General features: G+C 39.0%; 2 protein-coding genes across 2 annotated transcripts in view; one reads left to right on the top strand and one right to left on the bottom strand.

The window, feature by feature from the left end:
• The window catches only part of LOC109408816 (ionotropic receptor 93a), a 37448-nt gene extending 12335 nt beyond the window's left edge, over nt 1-25113 (bottom strand). The window contains exons 1-12 of the mRNA XM_029874965.2: nt 24528-25113; nt 24309-24461; nt 24104-24240; nt 23907-24027; nt 13552-13713; nt 13111-13496; nt 12796-13050; nt 12547-12723; nt 12417-12488; nt 12246-12355; nt 12138-12183; nt 11915-12077 (exon numbers count right to left, since the gene is read on the bottom strand). Of these exons, the coding sequence (XP_029730825.2) occupies nt 11915-12077; nt 12138-12183; nt 12246-12355; nt 12417-12488; nt 12547-12723; nt 12796-13050; nt 13111-13496; nt 13552-13713; nt 23907-24027; nt 24104-24240; nt 24309-24461; nt 24528-24717 (1972 nt within the window). The 5' untranslated portion in view covers nt 24718-25113. The remainder of the gene's footprint in view (nt 1-11914; nt 12078-12137; nt 12184-12245; nt 12356-12416; nt 12489-12546; nt 12724-12795; nt 13051-13110; nt 13497-13551; nt 13714-23906; nt 24028-24103; nt 24241-24308; nt 24462-24527) is intronic.
• The window catches only part of LOC109428919 (serine/threonine-protein kinase meng-po), a 72647-nt gene that overhangs the window by 26858 nt on the left and 19797 nt on the right, over nt 1-25992 (top strand). The gene's annotated exons all lie outside the window — the stretch shown is intronic.

The raw sequence follows: 25992 nt of genomic DNA, 5'->3' as shown, positions 1-25992 counted from the left end.
AAAAACTCAGATGTTTTCCAACATTTGAAGCTGTAAGGTTAGGAGCTTTAACCTTTTTTGCCCTTTAAATATGCGGGCTTTTTATCCAAACTTGTCCAAATGTCTCCCACCAAATCTTTAAATTAAAAGTTTGCTTGATTTGCATCAAGGATTTGGTCAAGTTCTAAGCTGTTCTAACTATCGCCATCTTTTCGCGGTCAGATAGCTTTGATTTCCATGGAGCTCTTTTGTTTTTTTTTTCGTATCCTTCACATTTAATTTGAAATGCCGGGATCTCAGCATTTTCTCAAACTTTCTCCGAGATCCGCACAGCCGAGCGCTCTTCTTCTTCTTTTTTCTGGCCAACTAGCACCGTTCGGCGCCAGTTGTGTTTTACGTCGGCTAGGTCTAGGAGCTAAGCCTTAAATTCCGACGCCCCAGGGAGACAGCCACCACACCTGAGGACCCTACATATCGAACCCATCAACACATGGGCCGGAACCTACGGCTTTACTTCCTATCCGAGGGAAGACGTGATCACGGATTTTATATCTCAGAAAATCCCATCGGCGTCGACGGCAATCGAACCCCGATCGACTGGGGTGATAGGCAACCACGCTTACCACTACACCACCGACGCCGACAGCCGAGCGCTCGGCAAACAACAACATAACCGAGATCTCAGCATCTTTGACAGTTCATTACTGAGGTTCAGCAACTGTTTGGCTGAGAATCTAATCTAAGCTAACAGATGCAGTTTCAACTGAGATATCAGTTTTTGAGTTTGCTGAGTAGTCGGCTGTGCGCGGAAAGCCGGGCCTGCGAATATTTTTTAAGTGTGTTCAGGATTAGCGAGATAATTGGGCACAACTTCTCCGTGAGCACTTTACTCTTGGGCATTTTGATGCAGCAAAATGAAAACACGCGAATCTGAGAGTGGTCTTATACAAAATGGACACGGTAAATCGCAAAAAACAGTAGTTACTGCTTGGTGCGCTCGCACACACACGATTATTCCTATGCATGGCACAGGTTTCACTTACACAAACATATCGTGGTATAAATTAAAGTGATGTTTTTTTCTTTCTGAGAAATTGCAGTCAAAAATCATGTGGTCTTATAGAAAATGGACAGAGTGTATATGACTATTTTTTCGTGACAGTGTATCAGTCAATGTCTATATTCTAGCACTAAAAAATAAAAATGAACATATTTGATTTTTAACATGTGATAATGTAAGCCTAAAAAGTGAGTATCAATGAACTGCGCGCCCAATGGTCATAAGACAAAAATGGATATAATATTTAAAAAAATAGCTTCAATTCGATGAAAAACCGAGTAGAGAAAATCAAAAATTTTATTTGGTCAGATATGGAATTTCGCGACCTGTGTACTTTTTAGTGGTTTGAAAATTCTGCTTGTCTTCAGCTTCAGGCGCATTCTTGTAAAGGTGAGTGACCAAAATGGGATTTTTTTAATATAATTTTTCAGAAAATTTGCCTGTTAGAGATCATGGAACGTTAAAACATAGATTGGACAACGTCAAATGGACGAAAATGAGGCTTGAAGTTAAAACTTACTTTCTTGGAGATGCTTAAAAGATAATTACTAGACGATTTTAGAAATTTATGATGGATTCGCGAATAAATTCCAGTAGGAATACAGTGAGAATTATTTTCGAGTAAATATATGGCTAAGGTTTTGAAGATTAATGTATGGAATTGTAAAAATTCTTGAAACATTTTTGGCCACTTTTGTAATTGCTGTAAAGATTTCAGCTAAAAGTCCTCAGTTTGAGGATCTCGGAAGCTTCAACGATAAATTCAAGGATTATGCCCAAAAAATCCTCCAACGATTCTATCAACTAACTTCCCCTAATTAATTCACAGAGCCCCCCGGAATCGTAGAAAAATTCTACCATGACTCTACGTAAGTTTTTTTTTTGTAAAAACAACTAGGGTTTCAGCAAAAAAATCGATACGACAGAAGTATCATACAAAACAGACTCATGTATTCTGTCAAGTATTCATTATGACCATGATCAATATCACAGCGTAACAAAAATTAACTTTTGGTCTGTCTCAAGAGCAAACTTATGTGTCTCTGACAGATTTTGGTCCGCTGAATCCGAATCCGGGCTCAGATTTGCTCCAACACGTCACAATTTTGAGTTATACCTCAATTTATATGGCAAAATATGCGATTTTGGGCTTTTTTGACTGCAAGTTATTAAGCATGGAAATATTTTTTTAAATCAATCAAAAGGTAAATTGGTCAACTAACATCTGAATTAACGACTCATGCAAAATATTTCGTTTTACCAAATCGAATTTGATAGTTTTAAGCGATTTTTGTTAGGTACGATATTTCCCATACAAGTCGCCCTCCAAAAGTTGCATGCAAGTTTTCATACTAACATAAAATGCTTAAATCTATCAAATTTGATTAGGTAAAACGAAATATTTTGCATGAGTCGTTGATTTAGATGTTTATTGACCAATTAACCTTTTGATTGATAAAAAAAATATTTCCATGCTTAATAACTTGCAGTCAAAAAAGCGCAAAATCGCATATTTTGCCATATAAATTGAGGTATAGCTCAAAATTGTGACGTGTTGGAGCAAATCTGAGCCCGGATTCGGATTCAGCGGCCCAAAATCCTTCGGAGACACATGAGTTTGCTCTTGAGACAAAAAAATGTTGCGCTGTGTATTCTAACCCTCCTAAGTATACCCAACCCCGCCTTTAGACGGGGTATAGTTTGAGCATTTTTGTATTTCTTCTTACCTGGGCAATCAAAACTTTTATATTTTTAGCTTATATTTAGGACTGTTCTGTATTTCTCAAGATGGTTTTTGGTGTATTTTAAAGCTTTTTAACATTTTTTTTTTAAATCAAAGAAGAAGATGTTTTGGTCACCTTTCAGATGTAATTTTTTCTTTTGTATTTATTCGCAACAATTTACGTATTTTAAATTTTTCCTCAATCATTCTATCAAAGAAAAAGAGTTTAAGGAAGTTGACTACACACTAAAATTCTTTTTCTAAAAGTTACACGGAAAATATAATTAGCTATGAAAAAAAATAAAATAAAAATATGTTCACAATAATCATAAAATCTCAAAATGTTTTCGTATTATAAAATTGGTATAGCAAATAGGCTTCCAGGAAAAATATTAATGTGTAGGGATGTTAAAATATAAATGTGTAGGGATGTTAAATAGAATTTTCTTCCAACACATGTTTAAATCGATTTTAGACGACGAAAAATGATATTTAGATCAAAATCAAAAATTTAAACATTAGAGGGCTAACCAGAGTTTTTCCAAAGTTTCCTCCAAAGAATTCTCCTGGAATGCCACCATGAACATCTTCAAGGCTTTGTTAAAGTCTTTTTGAAAATATCACAAATGTCATGGTATACTGTTAGAAAATATTTGATTGATTTTTTCACTAGGCAATTTTAAGCACCCAATAAAATTCTTAAAAAATATTTTGCCGACTTTTGTTTAATTCCACAGCCAAAAATTTATACAGACGAAGTTGAAACAGAAATGATTTTAAAGCTTTTACTAAGAAATACAGCAGAGAATTTGTAAGTCACGTGCTATAAAATTTGTTCCATTAATTATTAATTTATATTTTATTTCATTTTGGAAGAATTTATTAACATTAGTGTGAAAGTTAGTAAATATCACCCAGGAGATCCCTTGAAGAGTTCAAAACAGTGCAACTTATCTCGCAAGTCAAGCTTCACATAACATTAACTCAAATTTAATATTCCATAGTTCTAACTTGGGAATTATTTTGTTTTTATTGAGTTTCTGTAGTTTTATAACTGAATATTTAATATGAGTACATTTCCTCAGAATCCGCGCCGCTGATAAGTAGAAACGAGTGAAACCGCAAAAACCGCGAGAATTATATGACAGAAGGATTAATTCAGAAATTCATCGAGTGATATATTTGGAAAACCATCCTTGAATATCTTCAGAAATTCTTCCATGGATTCCTGAAAAAAAAAATCTTCCTGGTTGGGTATTGGTTCCCTTATTAAGCATGTGGCTCTTATATACATCCGATGAAAAACACAGGATCGAAGCGCTATTTGTTTTGTTTTTTTTTTGTATTTTTTGTTGGAAGTGAGCACGCACGAGAACGCAATCTATTGGTCCCATATTCGCTTGCTTTTGAATAGGATGAATTTGGGAGCGTTAGATTATGATGACACTCATACCCTATTTCTTCGAAAATTCCATCTGCAATTCGGTTAGAATTTTAAAGAAATTTGCCAGGGAAATTTAAAGAAATTCTGCAAGGAATGCATCACTCTGAGAATTCCATCAGGAATTCTTCCAGAGATTTCTTTAGAAAATTCATAGTTTTTTTTTTCGGGGCCATCCATTTAAGGGGGGAGGGTGGAGTGTCTGGAATTGCTACGAATTATGTATTAGGTATATTAAAATAGGATACGAAGAGGAATGGAGCGTAGAAAATCTACCAAAAATGTTACGTCATTTGTGGGCGCTCCCTTAGAATTTTCTCCATTTTTTGTAGAGATTATCCCAGAAATTATTTCAAGAACTCCTTTTTAAAACCTTCTTTGGATTCCTTCGGAAATTGCTCAATGAATTCCTTTAGAGAATGCTCCAGGAATTCCTTTCAGAAAGTCTTCCACGAATCCTTTTTAAATTCTTTTATAACATCTTCCACGGATTTCCGCAGAAATTCTTAGAGAATTTCCTTCACAATTTCCTCCGGAAATTTCTCCAATAATTCCTCTTAGAAGCTTCCATGGGTTATCTCAGAAATTCCTCCATATATTCATTCAGAAATGCGTACGAGAAATCTTGAAGGAAATCACACATGGATTTCTTCAGAAAATCAAAAGTTCAGGATATCGCCAGAAATTTCTCCAAGGATTTCCTTACAAAATCTTTTACGGACTCCTTCTTCTAAAGTTTCCTTTAGAAACTCTTTCAGGGATTCCTAAAGAAATTTCTCAAGGGCTGCTTTCAGATATTCCTTCAAGAATTTCTCCATAAATGTCTCCAATAATTATTTTTGGTAGATTTCTAGTGATTCCTTCTAAAACTCTGCCTTCCGAAAATGATTACTTTAGAAATTCTTCTGGGGATTCGTTTAGAATCCTTCGAAAATTTCTCCAGGAATTCCTTTAGAATATTTTACAAGGATTTCTTCAGATGCTGAAATTTCTCCAAAGATGTTTTCATACACTCTTTCAGTGGTTTCTTCAGCAAGTTTTCCAGAGACTCCTTCAGAAATTCGTACATTTCTTCAAAAAGATTTGTTTTAGAACTGCTCTAGGGATTCCATTGACATTTCCCGAAGGAATATATCCAGGATTTTCTTCAGGGATTAATCCAGAAAATCATGCAGGAATGCCTCCAGCGATTCTTGCATTATTACTTTCAGTGGATCAGGCAGGAATCCCACCAGAGTTTCCTGCAGGAGTTCAATCCAAGATTTATTCAGTATTTCCTCCAGATATTTTCCATGCATTTCCTCAGAAATTTCTCTGGCATTTCTTCTAAGGACCACTCTTAGAATTTCTCCACGAATTCTTAAGGGAATTTGTTCAAAAATATTTTCCAGGAATTTCTACAATGAACTTTTCTAGGAATTCCACCAAGGTTTCCCTACGAGTAGTATTCCAAAAGTATTTCTCCAGGAAGTTCTTCAAAAATTCCCCCCTGGGATTCCTTCACGAATTTCCTTGGTATTTCTTCGAATTTATTGAAGAGTACTTCCTAAAATTACTAAAGGGGGGTCTACTGAAGAAAGGATTTATTCAGGAATTTCTTCAGGAATTCTTTCTGAAATTCTTCCTCGGATTCCTTCTGTAATTCCTTCAGGGATGCCTTCAAAAATATCTAAAGAGACTTCTTCAGAATGTTAGGGATTTCTTCAGAAATTTTTTGCAAGGGATCACTTCAAAAGTTCTTACATGGAGTTTTTCACAAATTCCTCTAAAAATTTCTTTAAAAATCCTGCAGATATTCCTTCGGATCCCTCCAAGGGCTCCTCCAAGAATTCCTTGAAAATTCCGGCAATATTCAGATATGTCAGCAGGGTTTTTTTTTATCAGAAGTTCTTTCAGAAATTGCACGAAAAATAACTGGCACAATTCTTGAAAGAATTTCTGAAGGAATTTTTAATTTTTTTTTGTCTGTATTAACGAGATTTTTAACCCTAGGCTAGTTCATCTCGGGACCTACGTTTTACTTCCCTTCCGAAGGAAGAACCCACATTTTCGTGAGTATGTCGGGAGTGGGATTCGATCCCAGGTCCTCGGCGTGATAGTCAAGTGTTCTAACCACCACACCAGGTCCGCTCCACAGGAATTTTTAATGTAATCACTGGAGGATTGCCTGAAGGAATCAATATAAAAACTCCTGGTGATACTGGTTACTGCCCAACCATCTGCAGATATTTATAAAAGTATTTCTTGAAAAAATCCTTGAAAAATGTAATGAAATGTATTCTGGAGTAATTCCTACAGGAATTGGTTAACGAATCATTGGAGAAATTCCTGAAGCAACACCGGTAAGATTTCTGAGAGTATCGCTTAAAAAGGCTGAACAAATCTTAAGGAATCCCTGGAGGAATACCTGGAGCAACTTCTAAAGAAACCCACAAAGGTACTTCCAGAGGAATCTCTTGAAAATGTTCCATACAGTGGTAGACATTCGTTCAGCCGAGGCATATTTTGTCTACTTTTTTTTTGATTTTTGGGGGATTTTTCAAGTAATTTGCATTAGCTAATGGAACGAAACAATATATCATTAATTGTTTGGCTGTAAAATACAAGAAAAATAGAAAATTTGCTTAGACCATCATTTAGCCGAATTGTACAATTTTTAGAATTACATAATAAAAACTATTAAATTTCAGAACAAATCCAACACAATCATTTTGTCTGGTGACCTACATTATAGATCGACTCGTAAATCATAAATTTTATCATATTCATAAGTGTTGCCATATTAAATTTACATGCAGAGATAGCTCCAGGTATTCATCCAAGGAGTCCTTCAGGAGTTTATCCAGGAATTCCTCCAGGTATTTAAACTTCTAGAAATTCCTCCAGAGTTTCCTCCAGGCATTCCAGCAGGAATTGCTCCAAGAATTTCTTCAGGATTTTCTTCAAGAACTCCTTCAGGAATTTCTCCATGGGTATTTCCAGGAGTTCATCTAGGAATTGCTCTGGGAATTCTTCCAGAGATTCCTCATTGAACTCCTCTAGAGATTCCTCCTGGAATTCATCCAAGAAATTCATAATGTATTTCTTCAGAAATTCCTACAGGACTTCCTCCAAAAATTCCTGTAGGGGTTTCTCCAGATATTCTTCCAGAGATTTCTCTAGAGTCATCTTCAGGAATTTCCCCAGGGATTCCTACAGGAATTTGTCCAGAACTCCCTCCAGGCATTCCTCCAGGATTTCCTCCTGAGATTTCTCCAGGAATTTCTTCGGGATTTCTCTAGGAATTCCTCCAGAGATTCTTCTAGGAATTCCTCCAAGGTTTTCCTCCAGGAATTCCAGATTTCTTCAGGGATTCCTGTCAGAATTCCTCTAGGGATTCCTTCAGAAATTCTTCCAGGAATTCGTCCAGGGATTCCTTAAGGATTCCCACCAGAGAATGCTCCAGGAATTCATCCAGGAGTTTCTCCAGGGTGTTCTCCAGAAATTCGTCCAGGAATTCCTCCGGCTACAATTTCGGAAATTCCTCCAGGAATTACTCCGGGCACTCAAACAGGGATTCCTCCAGGCATTCCTGCAGGAATTTGATCGTGAATTCCTTCAGGAATTCCTCGACAAATTTATCCAGGAATTCCTCCAGTGATTTCCCTAGGAATTCATCTAGGGATTGCTCCAGGAATTCTTCCAGGGATTCCTCCCACGGTTGGAGATTTCTCCAGGAATTCCTCCAGGAACTTATCCAGAGATTCCTCTAAGAATTATTTCACTTTAAAATTCGGTGAATCCCTTTAATAGATATATATTCATGAGTTCTTAGATCTAGCAGAGTTTCAACTTTCTACTCTCAAATAACCTCAAATTTGTATGTTCCACATGAGATGGTCATATATCAAGAAAGATCTTTATGACTGTATCACTCAGCAATTTTAGGCATTTTCGGCCAGCAATTTTAGGCTTTATTCCAGCTTTGAATAAAGCAACCGAAACTGTCGGATGTAGAGGTAAAATAGTTTTCGCTGATTTTACCGACTGAAAGAGCCGCAAATCCCTAAAATTGATGGTCATATGAAATGCCAAAATTGGTCAAATTTTCGGGGCCTCCGGAACCGAGTCTGGAACCACCAAGTGGTCAAACCTGCTTTTAATTTTCGACATGATCACTGATATATTCGCATCAATATTCTGCAAATTTCGATATACCGCACGGTATATTCACAAACAATTCAAGTATTGATCACATTTCCGGGGTCCTCGGAACCGGTCCTGGGAATCGGTTCCGGAACCACCAAGAGGGCAATGTTGATTCCAGTTGCTGGTTTGATGACTGATCAACAATCCATGAAATTCTGAGATTTTTTATGTGCCGCACGAGATGGTCATACAAAATGCGAAAATTGGCCACATTCCCGGGGTCCTTGGAACCGGTTCCGGGGCCACCAAGTGGCTAATCCTGCCTCTGATATCTGATGTGAACATCAATTCTGCAAATTTCGATGCATGCATGATCATAGAAAATGCATGAATTGACCACATTTCCGGGGTTTTGAAAACCGGTCCCGGGAACCTGTTCCGGAACCACTAAGTGGCCAATCCTGCTTTTCGTATCTGATGTAGCCACTGATATATTCGCAACAAAATTCTGCAAATTTAGATATCTCGCACGGCATAATAAAAAAAAATCTAGAATTGACCACATTTCCGGGGTCCTCGAAACTGGCCCTGGGAACCGGTTCCGGGACCACCAAGCCGTCAATGTTTTTTTCAGTTGCTGGTTTGATGACTGATGAATTATCTATGAAATTTTGCGAATTTTGCTGTCCGATACGGCAAGGTTATACAAACTGCAAAAATTGGCCACATTCCCGAAGTCCTGGGAATCGGTTCCGGGACCACCAAGTGGCTAATCCTGCCTCTGATATCTGATGTGAACATCAATTCTGCAAATTTCGATGCATCAGACAACATGATCATAGAAAATACATGGATTGATCACATTTCCGGGGTTTTGAAAACCGGTCCCGGGAACCTGTTCTGGAACTACCAGGTGGACAATGTTGTCTTCAGTTGCTGGTTTGATAACTGATGAATTATCTATGAAATTCTGAGAATTTTGATGTTCCACATGAGATGGTCATACACAATGTGAGAATTGGTCACATTTCCCGGGCCTCCAGACCCGGGTCCGGGTCCTCCAAGTGACCAATCCTGCTTTTCGTATCTGACGTAGCCACTGATATATCGAAAATTCTTCAAATTTCGATATATCGCACGGCATGGTAAAAAAAAATCGAGAATTGATCACATTTCGGGGGTCCTTGGAACCAGTCCTGGGAACCGGCTCCGGGAACACCAAGTGGAAAATGTTGTTTCCGGCTGTTGGTTTAATGACTGATGAATTATCTATAAAATTCTGAGAATTTTGATGTGCCATACGGCAAGGTCATACAAACTGCGAGAATTTACCACATTTCCGGGGCTTTGAAAACCGGTCCCGGGAACCTCTTCCGGGACCACTAAGTGGCCAATCCTGCTTTTTGTATCTGATGTGGTCACTGATGTGTTCGCAACAAAATTCTGCAAATTTAGATATGTCGCACAGCATAGTAAAAAAATCGAGAATTGACCACATTTCCGGGGTCCTCGGAACCGGCCCTGGGAACCGGTTCCGGGACCACCAAGCGGACAATATTTTTTCAGTTGCTGGTTTGATGACTGATGAATTATCAATGGAATTCTGCGAATTGAGATGTGCCATACGGCAAGGTAATACAAACTGCGACAATTGACCACATTTCCGGGGTCCCGGGAATCGGTTCCGGGACCACCAAGTAGCCAATCTTGCTTCTGGCTTCTGGCATGGTCACTAATGTATTCTCCGAAAAATTCTGCAACTTTTGATATGTCGCACGGCATGGATTCACCATATTTGTAAAATGGTCACCTATCGGGGGTCCCCGGGAAGCCGTTCCGAGGCCTCAAGATTTAGTCCCGTGGCCACTTGTTAGCCAAAACTCATCTGGTTAGTTAGCTTAGTGGTTGGGGCACTTTGATGCTGCTTTTTTCAGTGCATTTAGCTCTCCAAACATTCAAATCAGCTGCATTTTGCATAACTTATTGCGAAAAATAATCTCCTGCGAAAATGGCCAGACCATGGTCCCTCTGGCGTCGGTTCCAAGTGGCCACATCCAACCAAACCTTAGTTTTGAGCCGGATCCACAAAATTTAAGCCCAAACGATAATTTTGAGTACAAAAACTTTATTATTTTATTGAGAAATGACTGTGAAATCGTTGTACCAAATCCGGGTCAATATGACCCGAACACCTAAAAACGTTACTTTTTTTGAACACCTTCGGAAGGTTAATATCGAGATATGGCAATGACAAAGATACTTGGATACCCTGCCAGCTAGAGATGGGAAAATCATTCAATTTTGAGAGTGAATCGCTACCGGTTCACTCTCAAAAAAGAGTCGACTCTTTTGACCGATTCAGCAACTCTTTTCCGTAACTTGATGAAAAATGTCATTTTTCGATGTTATCCAACTCTTTTTTTTTATATGTCCAGATTTTTAGGAAATTAGCTCGCAAGTTATGGATGTCGACTCAGCCGTCGACGCAATAAATACAGGATACACAGATTTTCGTTCCTTCCACTAAAGAGTCGATTCACTAGCGTGAGTCGGCCATACAATATACGAATGAAAAATGTTCGATTGGGAAAGATTGCGATGTTCTGCGTCCAAACATCACTAAAGTACGCATTTAATCCAACTATTTTCGGAACTAGTTGTACTCGTAATGAACTTCAGCGAATCGTAACTCTTTTGAAAAGAATCGTAATTCACTTTCTCGAATTCGCGAATCGGTTCTTTGAGTCGACTCGCGAGTGAGTTACCCATGTCTACTGCCAGCCACATGAGGATTTTTTTTTTTTAAGACACTACACCGTCTTCAGCCAGAAGCCGCACAGACTGAACATTACTAACATTAGACAACGGACAACACATATAACACCCAGTGGCCCAGTGAAGAATTTTTCGTTTGCCGAAAAGTTTTCCCCGACTGGAGTGGGAATCGAACCCACACTCCGAGGCTTACAAGACACCTAAACGACTGACGCCGCTAGCCGCTCAGCCACGAAGCCCACTAAATGGTGGCCCAATATCAAAAGAGGTTTATATAGGAGTTACTATGGAGAATTTTTAAAAAGGCTCTCCGCGTTCTAGAGCATCCACACGTGGATGAAGACATACGGTCAAAGACAAATTGAATTAGTCAGATCTCAATGATGAATGTTGCCGAACCATGCACGGATGAATATTGATTAATAACTTCTGTCTCGTGAGTCGATCTTCTGCAACATTCGTCATTGAAATCTGAAGAAGAAATAGGATGCTAAAGTAGAGGCCATATGCGTACATGCTTCCATTTAACCGCGTGTAAGGGGCTGTCCATAAACCACGTGGGCATGGGGGGGGGGTTCGGCCAATGACCATTTTGTATGGACAAATAAAAAAATTGTATGGACTAATGACCACGCGGGGGGGGTTGAAAAGTCCCAAAAAAATGACCACGTGGTTTATGGACAGCCCCTAAAGAGTACGCATATCGCCTCCACTTTAGCATCCTATTCAACATCATATGCGATCGTGTGTTGACTGGGGTGATTTTTCATCAAATATAACTGTATATTGGGTATAACATAATCCTCACCTTGCTGAAGCAGTGCTCCGTAGATATACCAAAAGCAGTTGTACAACTTCCCCAATCCAATCGAATTGGACCTGCCGTGATGTTCGTAGAACGGACTTAAGCGATTGACCACGTACAGGAACGGCCCCATTAGAAACACGGTTGCTGTCAGACATAACCACGTCTAAAACATGAATAAAATGTTTGAAAGCCAATGCAAATTGAAGTTAGCGGAATGACCTACATCAATAGTAAACGGCGATAGAAATAAGAAAACCCGACTTAACTCTCTGTAAAACAAAATGATAATCATTATTTCCAAAATTTTACAATTGATTGGTGTTGGTCGTACTTTGGCCTAGATACGATGAAACTATATGTTTGAATGCTAATCGGCGTTGTAAAATTGACGTACTTCTTCTGCTTTGGGCTAACCGTTGCTCCCACTGCGGCCAAAAGAATCTGGAAAAGGATTATGAACTAAATTATCTGAGGCATGGATCAATCTTATTTATTGTACAACCTTATTATCCATAAGTGAACGCAAAATCTCCGTCGGTATATCAGTTGTTATGCTATGAGCATCTCTACTTATCTGAAAGATCATTGGACTCAAATTAATAACTGCATCGCGAGACTACAATTAAACTCACCGTATTGTTTGCATCGTCAGTCATATTTCCAATGTATTCCAAGTTTGTCTGGGAGATCAAAATCGTATATGTGAAGTTCAGCTTCCTTGACAGTTCGGTGAGAATGTCCATCACTACACCACGTGATAACGAAAGGTGACCACTCTCGTTGTAGGACACAAACTGCCACGGTGGATTCTGCCCAAGAATAGGATAGGTAATACATGATCTTTGACCAAGTCATATTGAACCTTTGCTTCGCTAACTTACATGATAGCTGTAGAAGTTCAAGTGTACTCCTCTAAACCCGTTCACCACATGAGGAAACATATAATCTCGCATGACAAACCCATCCTGTGGCGTCCAATAGCCCACGTCCAGGAGAGAAATTTGTTTCTTGTGCGTGCTCACCACTCCCGTGAGGAGCTCATCCGCTGCCGATTGATAGGTGTAGCCCCAAGTTTCTCCGGCTTCGACCTTCCACATCGAGCATTCGTTACAGCTGTCCTTCCCGACCAGTTCACCCTGTCAAATGAAACAACATCAGTTTCGCGTCTTTGGTAGATGAAAATTTCAGTAGAATACTCTCATAATCTTCAGTATCTCATCTTTCCGCTCGGCCTTCGTCATCCGGATCACTTCCCACTCTTCGTCGGCGATTTGTCCATAAACAGCTTTCTCCTCCCGGATCAGCTTTGAAAGTCCATGAACCAGTGAGGTGATAAGGTTCTCCATGTAACACAGCAGATGTGACTCACAGGACTGGGCTTCCCTTCGCAGATTGTATACAAAGGCAATATTGTCACCCTCGCTGATGATTGGATGAACAGCGGAGATGTTATTCTTGTCGGCTGAAGTATCCGATACAACATACAGCCACTGCGCCAGAGGATGAACCATTTTCAACTCCTTGGCAATCTCCATGACCAGTTCCATGGTTTGCGTGGTGATGATAGCGATGAAGTTTCGACCTAAAGAAAGTTATGTAGTACTAAATGCAAATTAACTAATTGTAGCGAATATTACCAATGTATCTGGTAGGAAGATTGACAAGCACTTTGCGAATTGCTTTGCGCTTTTCCCACATGTGCGTATGGGATTCGATGCGAAACAGTGACAACGACAACGGTTTGACGTCTTCGGATTCCTTGGAGAGGGCAACGATACTTCGGGCGATGATGTCACGGTCTTGCCATGTGAAAAAGAAAATGCATTTTTTATGGATTTGTCTTCTTTGGTGAAATATTTGACATTGTCACCCATAATTGATTATACGTTACGGTTCATTTTGCATAAAGGAACAAGTTGAAACGATCGAGGTAAGATGCAACATTTAATTAATCTAACCATGATAAACCATTTAAATTATTCTCCTTTTTTTTGCGTAACGTATCAACTAATATAAAGCCTGCATCTTAGTTTCTATGGACACTTCCACAATTATTAACTGAGAACTTCCTCTGTCTTTGAGCATTTTGCATGTGTAGGGTAATTTTTTAATAGTTGAACAGTTAGTCCTGGAAAATTCGTTTTCATTTGTTTTCTGGTGCATAATTCCACGGTAGGTAGTAGAAAGTATTCAGTGATCGTCTAGATTTAGTCATTTCTTACACTTCCCATTATACTTAAAAAAAAACCTTCAATTCCATTTCCTACGAGAAATTAAAACACTTCGGGTTTTTTTTATCCAATTCCCGTCTATCTAAGCACCGACAAATAATGATCGAGTTTATTCCTTCACCTCGCCCAACGCCTCATGGCCAATTTGGTATCAATTACTAGTTTACAAATTAACTTCAAAATCATGCAAAAATATGTTGAAAAAACTATAATTTCCTTAAAATAATAAGATTGAATTATTGTCCCTCGAATTCTGTTTCCATCTAGTCAACGTCTATTTTGGGCACAACTTGAATTCAATTCCCGGCACTTGACCTTATGGTTCATAGGATGGCAAAAAAAAATGATTTGGCCGTGGGTGTTTATTCGAAAAGCCGGTCGAATTCTTAGCAATCTAAATCAAGTCAGGTATTCAAAGTACGATTTTGCAGAAAGTTTTAAAATGAGATGGAAGTAGCTTTAGAATAACGACCAAAATATTTCAATTAATATTTCTACATAATACACAATCACAGTGCAACGAAGAAAGCTTTCTCTGTTGTTGAGAAATACCTTGTTTCGTATGCAGAAAATCCACGCACACATTTGCTTGCGTCCTCCCTAGGCGAAGAAAACTTGATGTTTACATTTTAACGACGGGGAAAAGATTATTTGTATAATTAGTTGAACAGTATTTGCTGCATTTTGCAGCAGTGAAATCCAACTTTGAAGAGCCACAGAGCTTTTGTGGGGTGTGCATTGAAGGTTGGTTCAACAAGTAAATCTGGCGAAGTGAAAATTGAACGTTGGACGAACGGATGCGTTTTCGGTTCGTCTGTCACGGTTTTTATCGATTCCGCTCCTGGAACGCCCCTGAAACTCCTTGGAAATTCCTGGAACGCCCCTGAAACACCCCTAACACCCCTAGAACCAACGTTATCAATAATCGTATCGTAGAGCACTCACCACGATTTTTTATCCGAAAAGCATTCCCAAGCTCACCGTGCATCTTTTGTCGCTAATGAAATGAACTCTGCGGTCACTGTCTAGCTGAGGAAAACTCTCGCTGGTCGCAGTGGCGCTTGTTAACAAAGTCACTCACGCTCTTGATGTTCACGATCTACCAAAGAACATTACAACTTTCTTTCTGAATAATACAGAACCCAAATGCACACAAACGGGCTTCTGATGAAATCTTCCCCATGCTCCTTGCCTATTCCACAATCGATGATAGTTTCGCTGTGAGGGGGAATCTTAATGAAAGCTGAGAATCAACACGATATTTTCCAGCAGATAATCTGTCGAGACTGAATGGAAAATAGTTCGAGAGCGCACTCGAAATTTTCATTCCAGTTTGTTGGCGGGCAACTCCCTCACGATGGAGGAGTTCATTCACGCCTTTGTGAGTAAATGAACGAGTTGTTGTTTATATGATGAACAGGGACGATAGACACTGAAATAAAATATGTTTCTTTCGCAAGAATTTTTGTCTATCAGTAACCTTGGTTAGAACGCCACAGAAATCACCTGAAACACACCTGAAATCCCTTTTAAACCCCTGGAACGCCCTGAAACCTCTTGAAAACTCCTGAAACACCATTGAAACCCTTTTTTGTTTTCATTTATGTGTATTTTATCACAAAGTTGATTCTACATTTCCCTTGAAACCCTCAAAACTCCTTGAAAACCACTATAACGACCATAAAAACCCTTGGAACACCCCTGCAGCGCCACTGGAATGCCTTAGAATGCCCTGAAACCTCTTGAAATCCCTGAAACACGCCTGAAAACTCTTAGAACACCCCTGAAACCCTTTGAAAACCCCTGGAACAACCCTGAAATTCCCTGGAACACCACTGTAACGCTCCTGAAACTTCCCACAACCCTCTGGAACTCCACTAAAAACCCCTGGAACGCTTCTGAAATCCCCTGGAGTACATCGGATACCCCTTAAAAATTCCTGGAACGCCACTGAAGCCCCTTGTAAGCTCATGGTACACTCCTGAAATACCTTGACACACCCCTGGAACGCCCATTAAACTCCCTGAAACCGTTTGGATCCCTGAAACCCCCTGGAACACCATGCTTACCCTTTGCAAACCCTTGGAATGCTCCTCAAATCACCTGAGAGCCACTGGAACGCCCTTGGAAACCCCCTGAATCTTTCAAAAATGCTTCTATAAACACAATGAAACATTATGAGACCTCCTAATATGCTCTTGTAACCCCACAAGTGCTGCTAAAACTCCCTGTGATGCCTGAATTATCTCAAAAATCTCTTTAACCGTTATGTGTCCGACAAACTTTTTGCTTTTTTTCTACACCGTGCTTTTAAAATGAGCGCTGGGTACCCGGGTACCCTGTCAGACACATAACATCTCCCTGGAGTCTCCATAGAACTCCACAAAACCTTTTTGAAAATATCTGAGACTCCCGAAGTCCCTGAATCCTGTTTTGAAACCCCCATTGAACCCCCTGAGCCCACTGAAACACCATTGAAGCCCCTCAAAACGTCCCGTTCAGTCTCATGAAACCCTCCGAAACCGCCTGAAATCCCTCCGGAAACTATTTGAAGTCCGCATGAAACCCACTATTACTCCCTCCTTAAGAACCCCTGCTTCTCCCACCCTCTCTTTCCTGAAACCGCCCTTGCTCTCCCTAAATGGCTACTCTTATGTTGGTCATAAAAATGCATAAATTAAATCTGCATAAAAAGAGGTTTCACTGAAATGTACTGCAGATTAGAGAACAAAAATAAATCGATATCGGAACTCCGAATGCCGTGATGCTTGGTGGCTTTGCAGTTCATCGAAAATAATTAGACCTGTATTTTTTTCGTCGTGAGGTATTAAAGATAGGAAGGTTAAAAAAATCAAACTATTTTTTTTTTAATCATATCTTTGGACCAGCTGACTGATTTTAAACTTAAAAAAAAAATTGACGGTATGGGAAAGTTTTACACTAGCGCGCCCGAGTATTTCGGGTTCTACTATTTTTTATGTAAATACATAAGATGAAATCAGTGAAACGCATGGTGTAAAAGCCACGTAACACGTAACATAATTTTGCAGATACCCTTCAAGAATTATTATAACATTATTTTTGAAATAGATATTTTAGCATACATGTACAAAAAAAGCATCGTTAAAAACTGTCTATATATACTTATATGCCTTGGATATTACTTTTTTTTTCTTGCAATCATCGGATCACTATGCTAGCTTAGACAAAGTTGTTGTGCATAGAATTATCTATAACCATAAATAATAAAAATAGTTGTGTTTTAACGGTTCTAACGCCATCTTGTGGCGGAAAACTGAAACTATATTATTTCTGCATGAACTTCCACAATTTTTTACGCATAATTTGAAATTCGTCTAGCGTCCCTTTTATACCTTATCGATTCCACTCATATTTTTGCTGTAGCTTATGAGAGTCTTGAACATCAAATTATGGTGGTAAAACTCAGGATATTTCAGGTTTGTATTTTCTTAAAAATCTCTGGGCCGCCCTATTGCTCAAGTTAGAATTTCTGTCTATTTTCAGCTATTTCTCGGTTATCTTCCAATCTACCTCGTTAGTTTTTTGTCGCTAGCAAACCTATGTAATCACCTTACTTTACTGAAAAAAAAATCAGCTTTATAGTACGTTGGACAGCCGAGAAAAGTCATATAGAGGACAGCTGCCCCAATTGCATTAATAATTTTTTACTAATATTGTCGGCATAGAAATGCATTTTCCAAATTTATGGAATATTTTTCGATTGGCGATTATGACAAAGATGCCGCTAGAGCACCTCATACAAAAATTATTCGAGTTTTATCTTAAATAACACAGATGTTGACCAAAACATAATAAGTAAGACAAAAACGGACTTGCAGCGGTTCTCAGGATCGCTCAAATAAGGTTGTCGACATTAGGACATTTTTTTTCTTAACCATTTAAATATTCGCAGTTGTTCAGGAAAAATTAACATTAATTACATGTATGTATACATGCATGTAAGATTTTTAAATGCGATTCGAGTGGCCGGCATTATTTAGTGCAAAAATATCGCACGCACCCTGTACAATAGTATTTTTACGTTTTCATGAATTTGGTACCAAGGGACAACTCTATTTGAATATTTTTATCAGAAAATTCAGTAACTTTGGAATAACATATCGAAAAATCATCAATGTATGTGGTCATATTGGAGTCGAAATAATTCCTATAGAACATGTTGTGTTACTTGGGCAAGTACACAAATTCTTCAACCGCCTCGATTTCATCACCGTCGACATAAATTCGGGGTGGCGGGCGCGGTGATTCCTCCCTGGAGCCCTTTGCCATCATGTACTTTGCCTTCGACACATTAATGACTAATCCGATTCGTCTGGCTTCACTCTTTAGTCGGATGTACGTTTCCGCCATCGTCTCAAATTTACGAGCAATAATATCAATATCATCAGCGAAACCAAGCAGCTGAACGGACTTCGTGAAAATCGTACCACTCGTGTTTATCCCCGCTCTCCTTATTACACCTTCTAACGCAATGTTGAACAGCAAGCACGAAAGACCATCACCTTGCCGTAACCCTCTGCGAGATTCGAAGGGACTCGAGAGTGTCCCTGATACTCGAACTACGCACATCACTCGATCCATCGTCGCCTTGATCAACCGTGTTAGTTTATCCGGGAATCCGTATTCGTGCATAATCTGCCATAGCTGTTCTCGATCGATTGTATCATACGCCGATTTGAAATCGATGAACAAGTGATGTGTGGGCACGTTGTATTCGCGGCATTTCTGCAACACCTAGCGGATGGCGAACATCTGGTCCGTTGTAGCGCGTTCACCCATAAATCCAGCCTGATATTGCCCCACGAACTCTCTTGCAATCGGTGATAGTCGGCGGCATAAAATTTGAGAGAGTATCTTGTAGGCAGCGCTCAGTAGTGTGATCGCGCGGTAGTTCCCGCAATCCAACTTGTCGCCCTTTTTGTAGATGGGACTCACGATACCTTCCATCCATTCCTCCGGTAATACTTCCTCCTCCCAAATCTTGGTAATGACCCAGTGTAGTGCTCTCACCAGTGCTTCTCCACCGTATTTTAGAAGCTAGCTCGAAGGTCATCGACGTAGCAATCGTGAATAACTGGGTCTACAGCCCACGTTGTATACTAGCTACTCTAAAATTGTCAATTTCTCGATTTTTGCTTAAGCTAACCCAGCCAAGTAGAAATTACAACGTTTGATTGTACATATTGACATTCATGCACACAACAGAAACACGTGTTTGATGGATTATGAAGAGAAATCCACGTTCTCCGGTGGGAATGGAACCCACGACTTCCAATTCGCTGGACGGGCACTTCTTTCCTCCAAGCTACGGAGCCACTTGACCATCTCCGTCTCCTGAAGGCACAGAACTGAATCCGATTACACTGATGCACATGGTTTGTTCCTTTTCACAATCCAAACTCCTTCGGATAGAATTAGATGAACATCTATACGTCTCTGTTGTGTGCAATGTCGTGGGTTCGATTCGCACCGTCAAAATTATATTTTTTTCTGGATTCCCTGAACGATTTCCTTCAAAAAAGCTGAAGGTCGAAAATGTGTATATGTAATAGTTTTAAAGATAAAAATAAAAGAAAGAGAATATATTTTTCATATCGGCAAAAACGAGGGGTGCTACCACGGGCCGAGTGGTGATCCGATCGGCACCAAAACTTGGATTTTTTCTTTTTTAATTTAAACAGATATTTCAGCCGAATTTGGTTCAAATCCGTGATGGCTGATTGCAAGCGGTCGGTAACTTGACGCGGAATGACCCATGTGGAAAAATATGATTTTTTATGTTCAAACATATATTGCTGATTTGTTTTATATATTATGTCAAATATAATGAATGTTTCTGTTAAAAAAATTAAAGCAGTATGCCCTTGGTCCCGAAACTATAAAAACGTGGGAAAAAACTAATATATTTCCATATTTTTGCACCAAAACACGCTTAGGCCAAGTCCACTCATGGGCTTCATTATGCGTTTTAACGTAGAGCCCCGAACAAAGAAGCGAACCGCACCGGTCGCTGCTAAGTAGGGCTCGAAAGCGAAAAGTTTACGTACGGTTCGTAACAGGGCTTAGAATACAGAGACACGCAAACTACGGTCTCTCCGTAGGCTCGTGCGCTCTCTCGCGTTTAGCTCTCTGGGTAGCGTAAAGAGGAGACGAAAGAACATGAGTATGGATTTTATATGCTTACTAATAGAATCTACGTAGGAATCCTCACACGATATGTCTGAACCAACAGATTATAAAAATTTAATGTACATCGGGTTTCTTTCCATAAAACATCAGTATTCAAGCTATATTTTCATTTGCAGAAGGTTTCAAAATATTCTATCGGTGAAAAATTTTCCATACCTTTTGTAAGGGAGAAAAATTGACCGAAAATGAGAATTTCAAGCAAATTTGTATGAAAAACGTCTAAAAAGATGGAAAAATCAAAATTTCCCCGACAGAATATTTTGAAATCATCTGCACATGAAAATATAGCTTGAATACTGATGATTTATGGAAATAAACCCGATGTACATTCAATTTTTATAATCTGTTGGCTCAGACATAGCGTGCCTCAGTCACTTCTAGAATTGTTTTTAGAAATTCTCATTAGAAGATTCTTAAAAAAAAAAATCTAAAAAAAGTTGGCACTATTGTTTTACTTGATTTTAGTTGGACTCCTACAAAAATATTTGGTAAATACACTTGTTCTTTTTTGAAAGAAATTGTCCAAAACATCAGAATAGTTAGAATATTTTATCTCTCGAGTGAATTCTTGTGGAATTCAGAATTATTTATAACCCGCAGTTAATTTAAGTTTAAATATATGTAAGTGCTCAAGAAGGGAGGTACATATAAGTATCCCCCTAATCCCTTTACCTACGTTCATGGGATTCTGGAGGCTAAATGTCAAATTAATTTCCTGATTCTTTTTGAATTCAGGAAGGAATTTTGCAGAAGTTTGAAAATAGACTGCTTCATATTTTCAGAATTTCTGAAGGATAATGTTTCTGATAGTTGGTAATTTTTGGAAATAATGAAAAGAGAGATTTCTGAAATCATTCTTCGAGAAAAAGATGGAAGCATCTTCTTCTATTCACAAAAATGAGCTTGTATTCCCTTTGAGGCAATATAACACAAGAACGGATGAACCAGCATGATCATCATGATTTTTTGCACGATTTGATTCGTATTAATGATGGATGTATTTATGTCCAGAAAAATTCACGAAAAACAAAATTGTATTTAAAAATACCGAAATTATTATGAGCTGGGAAGAAATTCAACACGATGGAAGTAAAATCAATCTGAAGTGCGCTGCTGCAATGAGTTCAACAGTTGTCAATCCACCACAACGTGGCAAAGCACAGTTTGCCAGGAGAGCTAGCAGTTTATAAATTATAGGATTAAATAAATCCAAGAGCAAGGGTTTCCAAACTTATCGCGTGCGTGGCCTTTTAAATGTTTAAGAATTTTCAATATTTAAGAATTTTCAACAAAAAATGCATCACAGGATTTGGATTTAGTAGCCCCTAGCTATCGTTTGGTTACTCCCCCATGTAAGTCGCGACCCATATTTTGTAAACCTATACTTAAATGTTCACGATGCTTTTAGGAATATGGCTTTCATGGAACGAATTCTGCCAGAATTGGATACGAAAATTGATCTGAGAGATCATCAACCGTAAGAATTTCTTAGAAACGTCATATACGGCTAGAAATTCACCACTTATAAACTTTGAAAAGAAAACACGAATCATGCAAAAAAAAAAACCTATAAAATATTCCACTACAATGCTTCTAGGAATTCATTCAGAAATGTTAAGAAAGTTGTATGTACATAAATGCAATAAATCCATCATAAAATTAAATTCTTTGATCCATGTGCCTGATTTTCAAATTGATGATTCCTAGGGGTATGCCAAGCGATATGGTCATAGCTGCAAAGGCGTGGGTATTCAGAATGATCATGCAGAGGGTGACGGGCTCGATTCCCGGTCGGTCCAGGAACTTTTCATAATGGAAATTTCCTTGGCTTCCTTGGGCATGCAACACGATGTGCACATGCAAAATGGTCATTGGCAGAGAAAGCTCTCAATTAATAAATGAGGAAGTGCTCATAGAACACTAAGCTGAGAAGTAGGCATTGTCCCAGTGGGAACGTTACGCCAAGAGGTTTACCAAACGATTTTTAACTGACTGCGTTTATGCCAAATATGGTAGAGCCTTGAGTAGAGCAAATAGCTATGCTCTGAAGCAATTTGTATCTACGTTCATCGTGTGTGTGTGTGTGTGTGTGTGTGTGTGTGTGTGTGTGTGTGTGTGTGTGTGTGTGTGTGTGTGTGTGTGTGTGTGTGTGTGTGTGTGTGTGTGTGTGTGTGTGTGTGTGTGTGTGTGTGTGTGTGTGTGTGTGTGTGTGTGTGTGTGTGTGTGTGTGTGTGTGTGTGTGTGTGTGTGTGTGTGTGTGTGTGTGTGTGTGTGTGTGTGTGTGTGTGTGTGTTTTTTTTTTCTTTATCAAACACAAGGCTTTTTCCTGGGCTTATTCATCTCTAGACCCACGGCTGTACTTTTCTTCCAAGGGAAGTACCCACATTTTTGTGAGTTTGTCGGGAGTGCGATGTTGTCCTAGGATCTCCACGTGGAAAGCACGCACCTCAACCACTACAACAGATCCGCATTAAATTGCTTCTTCATAATGTTCACTTCATTAAGGACTGTATCGGAAATTAACTATAAACGTTCACAACTGCCTGAAAAATAATCTATTCGAAATAAACATAACATTATTTTTGGAGATACTATATAAATCTTTTAAATAAAGAATGGCAGTTCTGATTTTCAAAAAATAATCATTTAACTTGGACTTTTATTTCAAAGATTGCACATATGTTTTTAAAATTTTGTACACCTCCTAAAAATTTAAAATGTCGGAAACTTTGGAAAAATATTAAATTTTTCTCTTATTTTTGCGCAAATTTATTCTTTTCCAGTATGCTCACGATATAGGAAAATTATTTTTATCAAGAACAACTTCCTCCGAAGTTTAGCGCAATTCTTAAAAATAAAAAAGACATTTTTTGAGGAACGCTTTTTTATGTGTTTTCAAAAAACGATTACGCAAATAAAAAATACCTAATTTAAAAATTCGCATTTTTTTACAATTGGGCATGTATTTAAATTTATTGAAGAGGTAGTTTTACCAGATAACGGAATTATATAACCTCTGAAGATATTTAAACCAGAGCGTCAAAGTTCGACCAAAAAGTAGGTGTTTTTGGGATAGACCATTTTCTAAATGTTGGAGGTTTTTCTATCCAAAATAAGTCGGTATATTGAGTGATATGTTATTTGTACATAACTGCTAGTAATAATAATTTTTTTTTCGAGATTTTTCCCCGTAGAAAATTTTTTTGCTACAAATTATTGAAACGATGAAAAAATTCAAAAAAATGCATTTTGTACAAATTGTTTTTTTTAAATTGTGTACTCATAGAACCATATTAAAAATAATACTATACATTTTCCAAATTTTTTCAAGGTGTTCTAAACTTAACTATATTGTGAAGATTTCATAGAATAACCGGTATGAAAAGACCAACCGTGCCTATATCAACCAATTTCCGATACACTCCTTAAGGGCAATGACATTCATTCTCTTATAAAGGTCATTGGTTCCGATGCCATCACGTTGGCGTTGTATGAAGTAGTTTTCACTTTGATCCCCAATCCTTACTTACCGAAACTTTCATCATACAGCAGCACGGCTGAGGTCCAATCGATGGCTTTCATGGCCTTCATGTCCATTATAACCTGAGGCAACTCTTCAAAATTTCCCGATGAAGGAATCGTTTTCGGAATCTACCATTGTGTAAAAAATGATGAATCAGCTGCATATTCTTTTGATCAGATGAGAAATCCATCTGTACAAGCTTACCATAATTGCGTTGTTCAGTGGTAAACGGAGGCAATCCGAGTCCGTGATGCTCATGATAACCAAGTTTTCTTTGGCTGCATTTTTGTACACGTCCCAGGTATTGTCACAGTTGGAAACCGAAAGCACTGCTGTGAAATCTGCCACCAAAATCAAAAATTATCATGAAGCAAACTTTAAGTCGATAATCATCGTTTCACTTTACAACCTCTTTTCAAGTTGATGCTGGTCCAGGAAAAATACTTGACTATAAGACCACCGTTTCTGAAGTTATCACGTAGCAGCCGTTCAAACAGCCGTTTGGTTCCTTCCAAAATTTCGTCATACTGAGTATCCAGATATTCTCGATCCAGAATAACCGCTACGGTTGATTAGAACTTCGATTAGCAAAAATTTAGAACAAAATCACACAATGTCTGAAACGCACCAATTGAGGCATTGGCGGAGATCAACGAAGGAAAATCATCGCCCCGACTAAACTCTAATTTGCACACCACCAAAACGAGCACCAGCCATTTCAGTCTGGGCAGCATTTTTCCTCTATCAAGAGAATACAGACCTCTTCGAATGAGGAACCAGTTACTTGTAAAACCAAATTCCCGAAAGCGATTTGGCATTTATACCTGCCGAGTGCCGATGCAGGTGTTCCCGATGCGATGATTGGCGTGCAGCCGATTGATGAAATAGTGATGAGCACATGAAAGTTTTACGCGAAAGGGCACCTCAGCTCGCGTGAGTGAATTTCTGAGTGGGCTGTGACGAGTAGTGGCTGGGAGGTGGTTGGAACAGCTGATTCTTTGCCGGCATTCCGAACGCATTGCTTCAGTGTCTTTGATTATGTTCAGAAGGAAGGATTTCACAGGCAAAAGAATCTTGGTATATTAGAAATCATGTCATTTTGTCCAGATTTCAAATAGAGCTTGGGATGAAATTTGAATTAAAATTTTGTTGTCTTCATGTGTCCTCTGTCTTCTCTGTATTCTCTGTCTTCTCTGTCTTCTCTGTCTTCTCTGTCTTCTCTGTCTTCTCTGTCTTCTCTGTCTTCTCTGTCTTCTCTGTCTTCTCTGTCTTCTCTGTCTTCTCTGTCTTCTCTGTCTTCTCTGTCTTCTCTGTCTTCTCTGTCTTCTCTGTCTTCTCTGTCTTCTCTGTCTTCTCTGTCTTCTCTGTCTTCTCTGTCTTCTCTGTCTTCTCTGTCTTCTCTGTCTTCTCTGTCTTCTCTGTCTTCTCTGTCTTCTCTGTCTTCTCTGTCTTCTCTGTCTTCTCTGTCTTCTCTGTCTTCTCTGTCTTCTCTGTCTTCTCTGTCTTCTCTGTCTTCTCTGTCTTCTCTGTCTTCTCTGTCTTCTCTGTCTTCTCTGTCTTCTCTGTCTTCTCTGTCTTCTCTGTCTTCTCTGTCTTCTCTGTCTTCTCTGTCTTCTCTGTCTTCTCTGTCTTCTCTGTCTTCTCTGTCTTCTCTGTCTTCTCTGTCTTCTCTGTCTTCTCTGTCTTCTCTGTCTTCTCTGTCTTCTCTGTCTTCTCTGTCTTCTCTGTCTTCTCTGTCTTCTCTGTCTTCTCTGTCTTCTCTGTCTTCTCTGTCTTCTCTGTCTTCTCTGTCTTCTCTGTCTTCTCTGTCTTCTCTGTCTTCTCTGTCTTCTCTGTCTTCTCTGTCTTCTCTGTCTTCTCTGTCTTCTCTGTCTTCTCTGTCTTCTCTGTCTTCTCTGTCTTCTCTGTCTTCTCTGTCTTCTCTGTCTTCTCTGTCTTCTCTGTCTTCTCTGTCTTCTCTGTCTTCTCTGTCTTCTCTGTCTTCTCTGTCTTCTCTGTCTTCTCTGTCTTCTCTGTCTTCTCTGTCTTCTCTGTCTTCTCTGTCTTCTCTGTCTTCTCTGTCTTCTCTGTCTTCTCTGTCTTCTCTGTCTTCT

The sequence above is a fragment of the Aedes albopictus genome, chromosome 3 (assembly GCF_035046485.1).
Source record: "Aedes albopictus strain Foshan chromosome 3, AalbF5, whole genome shotgun sequence".
NCBI classification, from domain to species: Eukaryota; Metazoa; Arthropoda; class Insecta; order Diptera; family Culicidae; genus Aedes; species Aedes albopictus.
The sequence above is the reverse complement of the archived record's forward strand: the minus strand, read 5'-3'. Positions and strand labels throughout refer to the sequence as shown.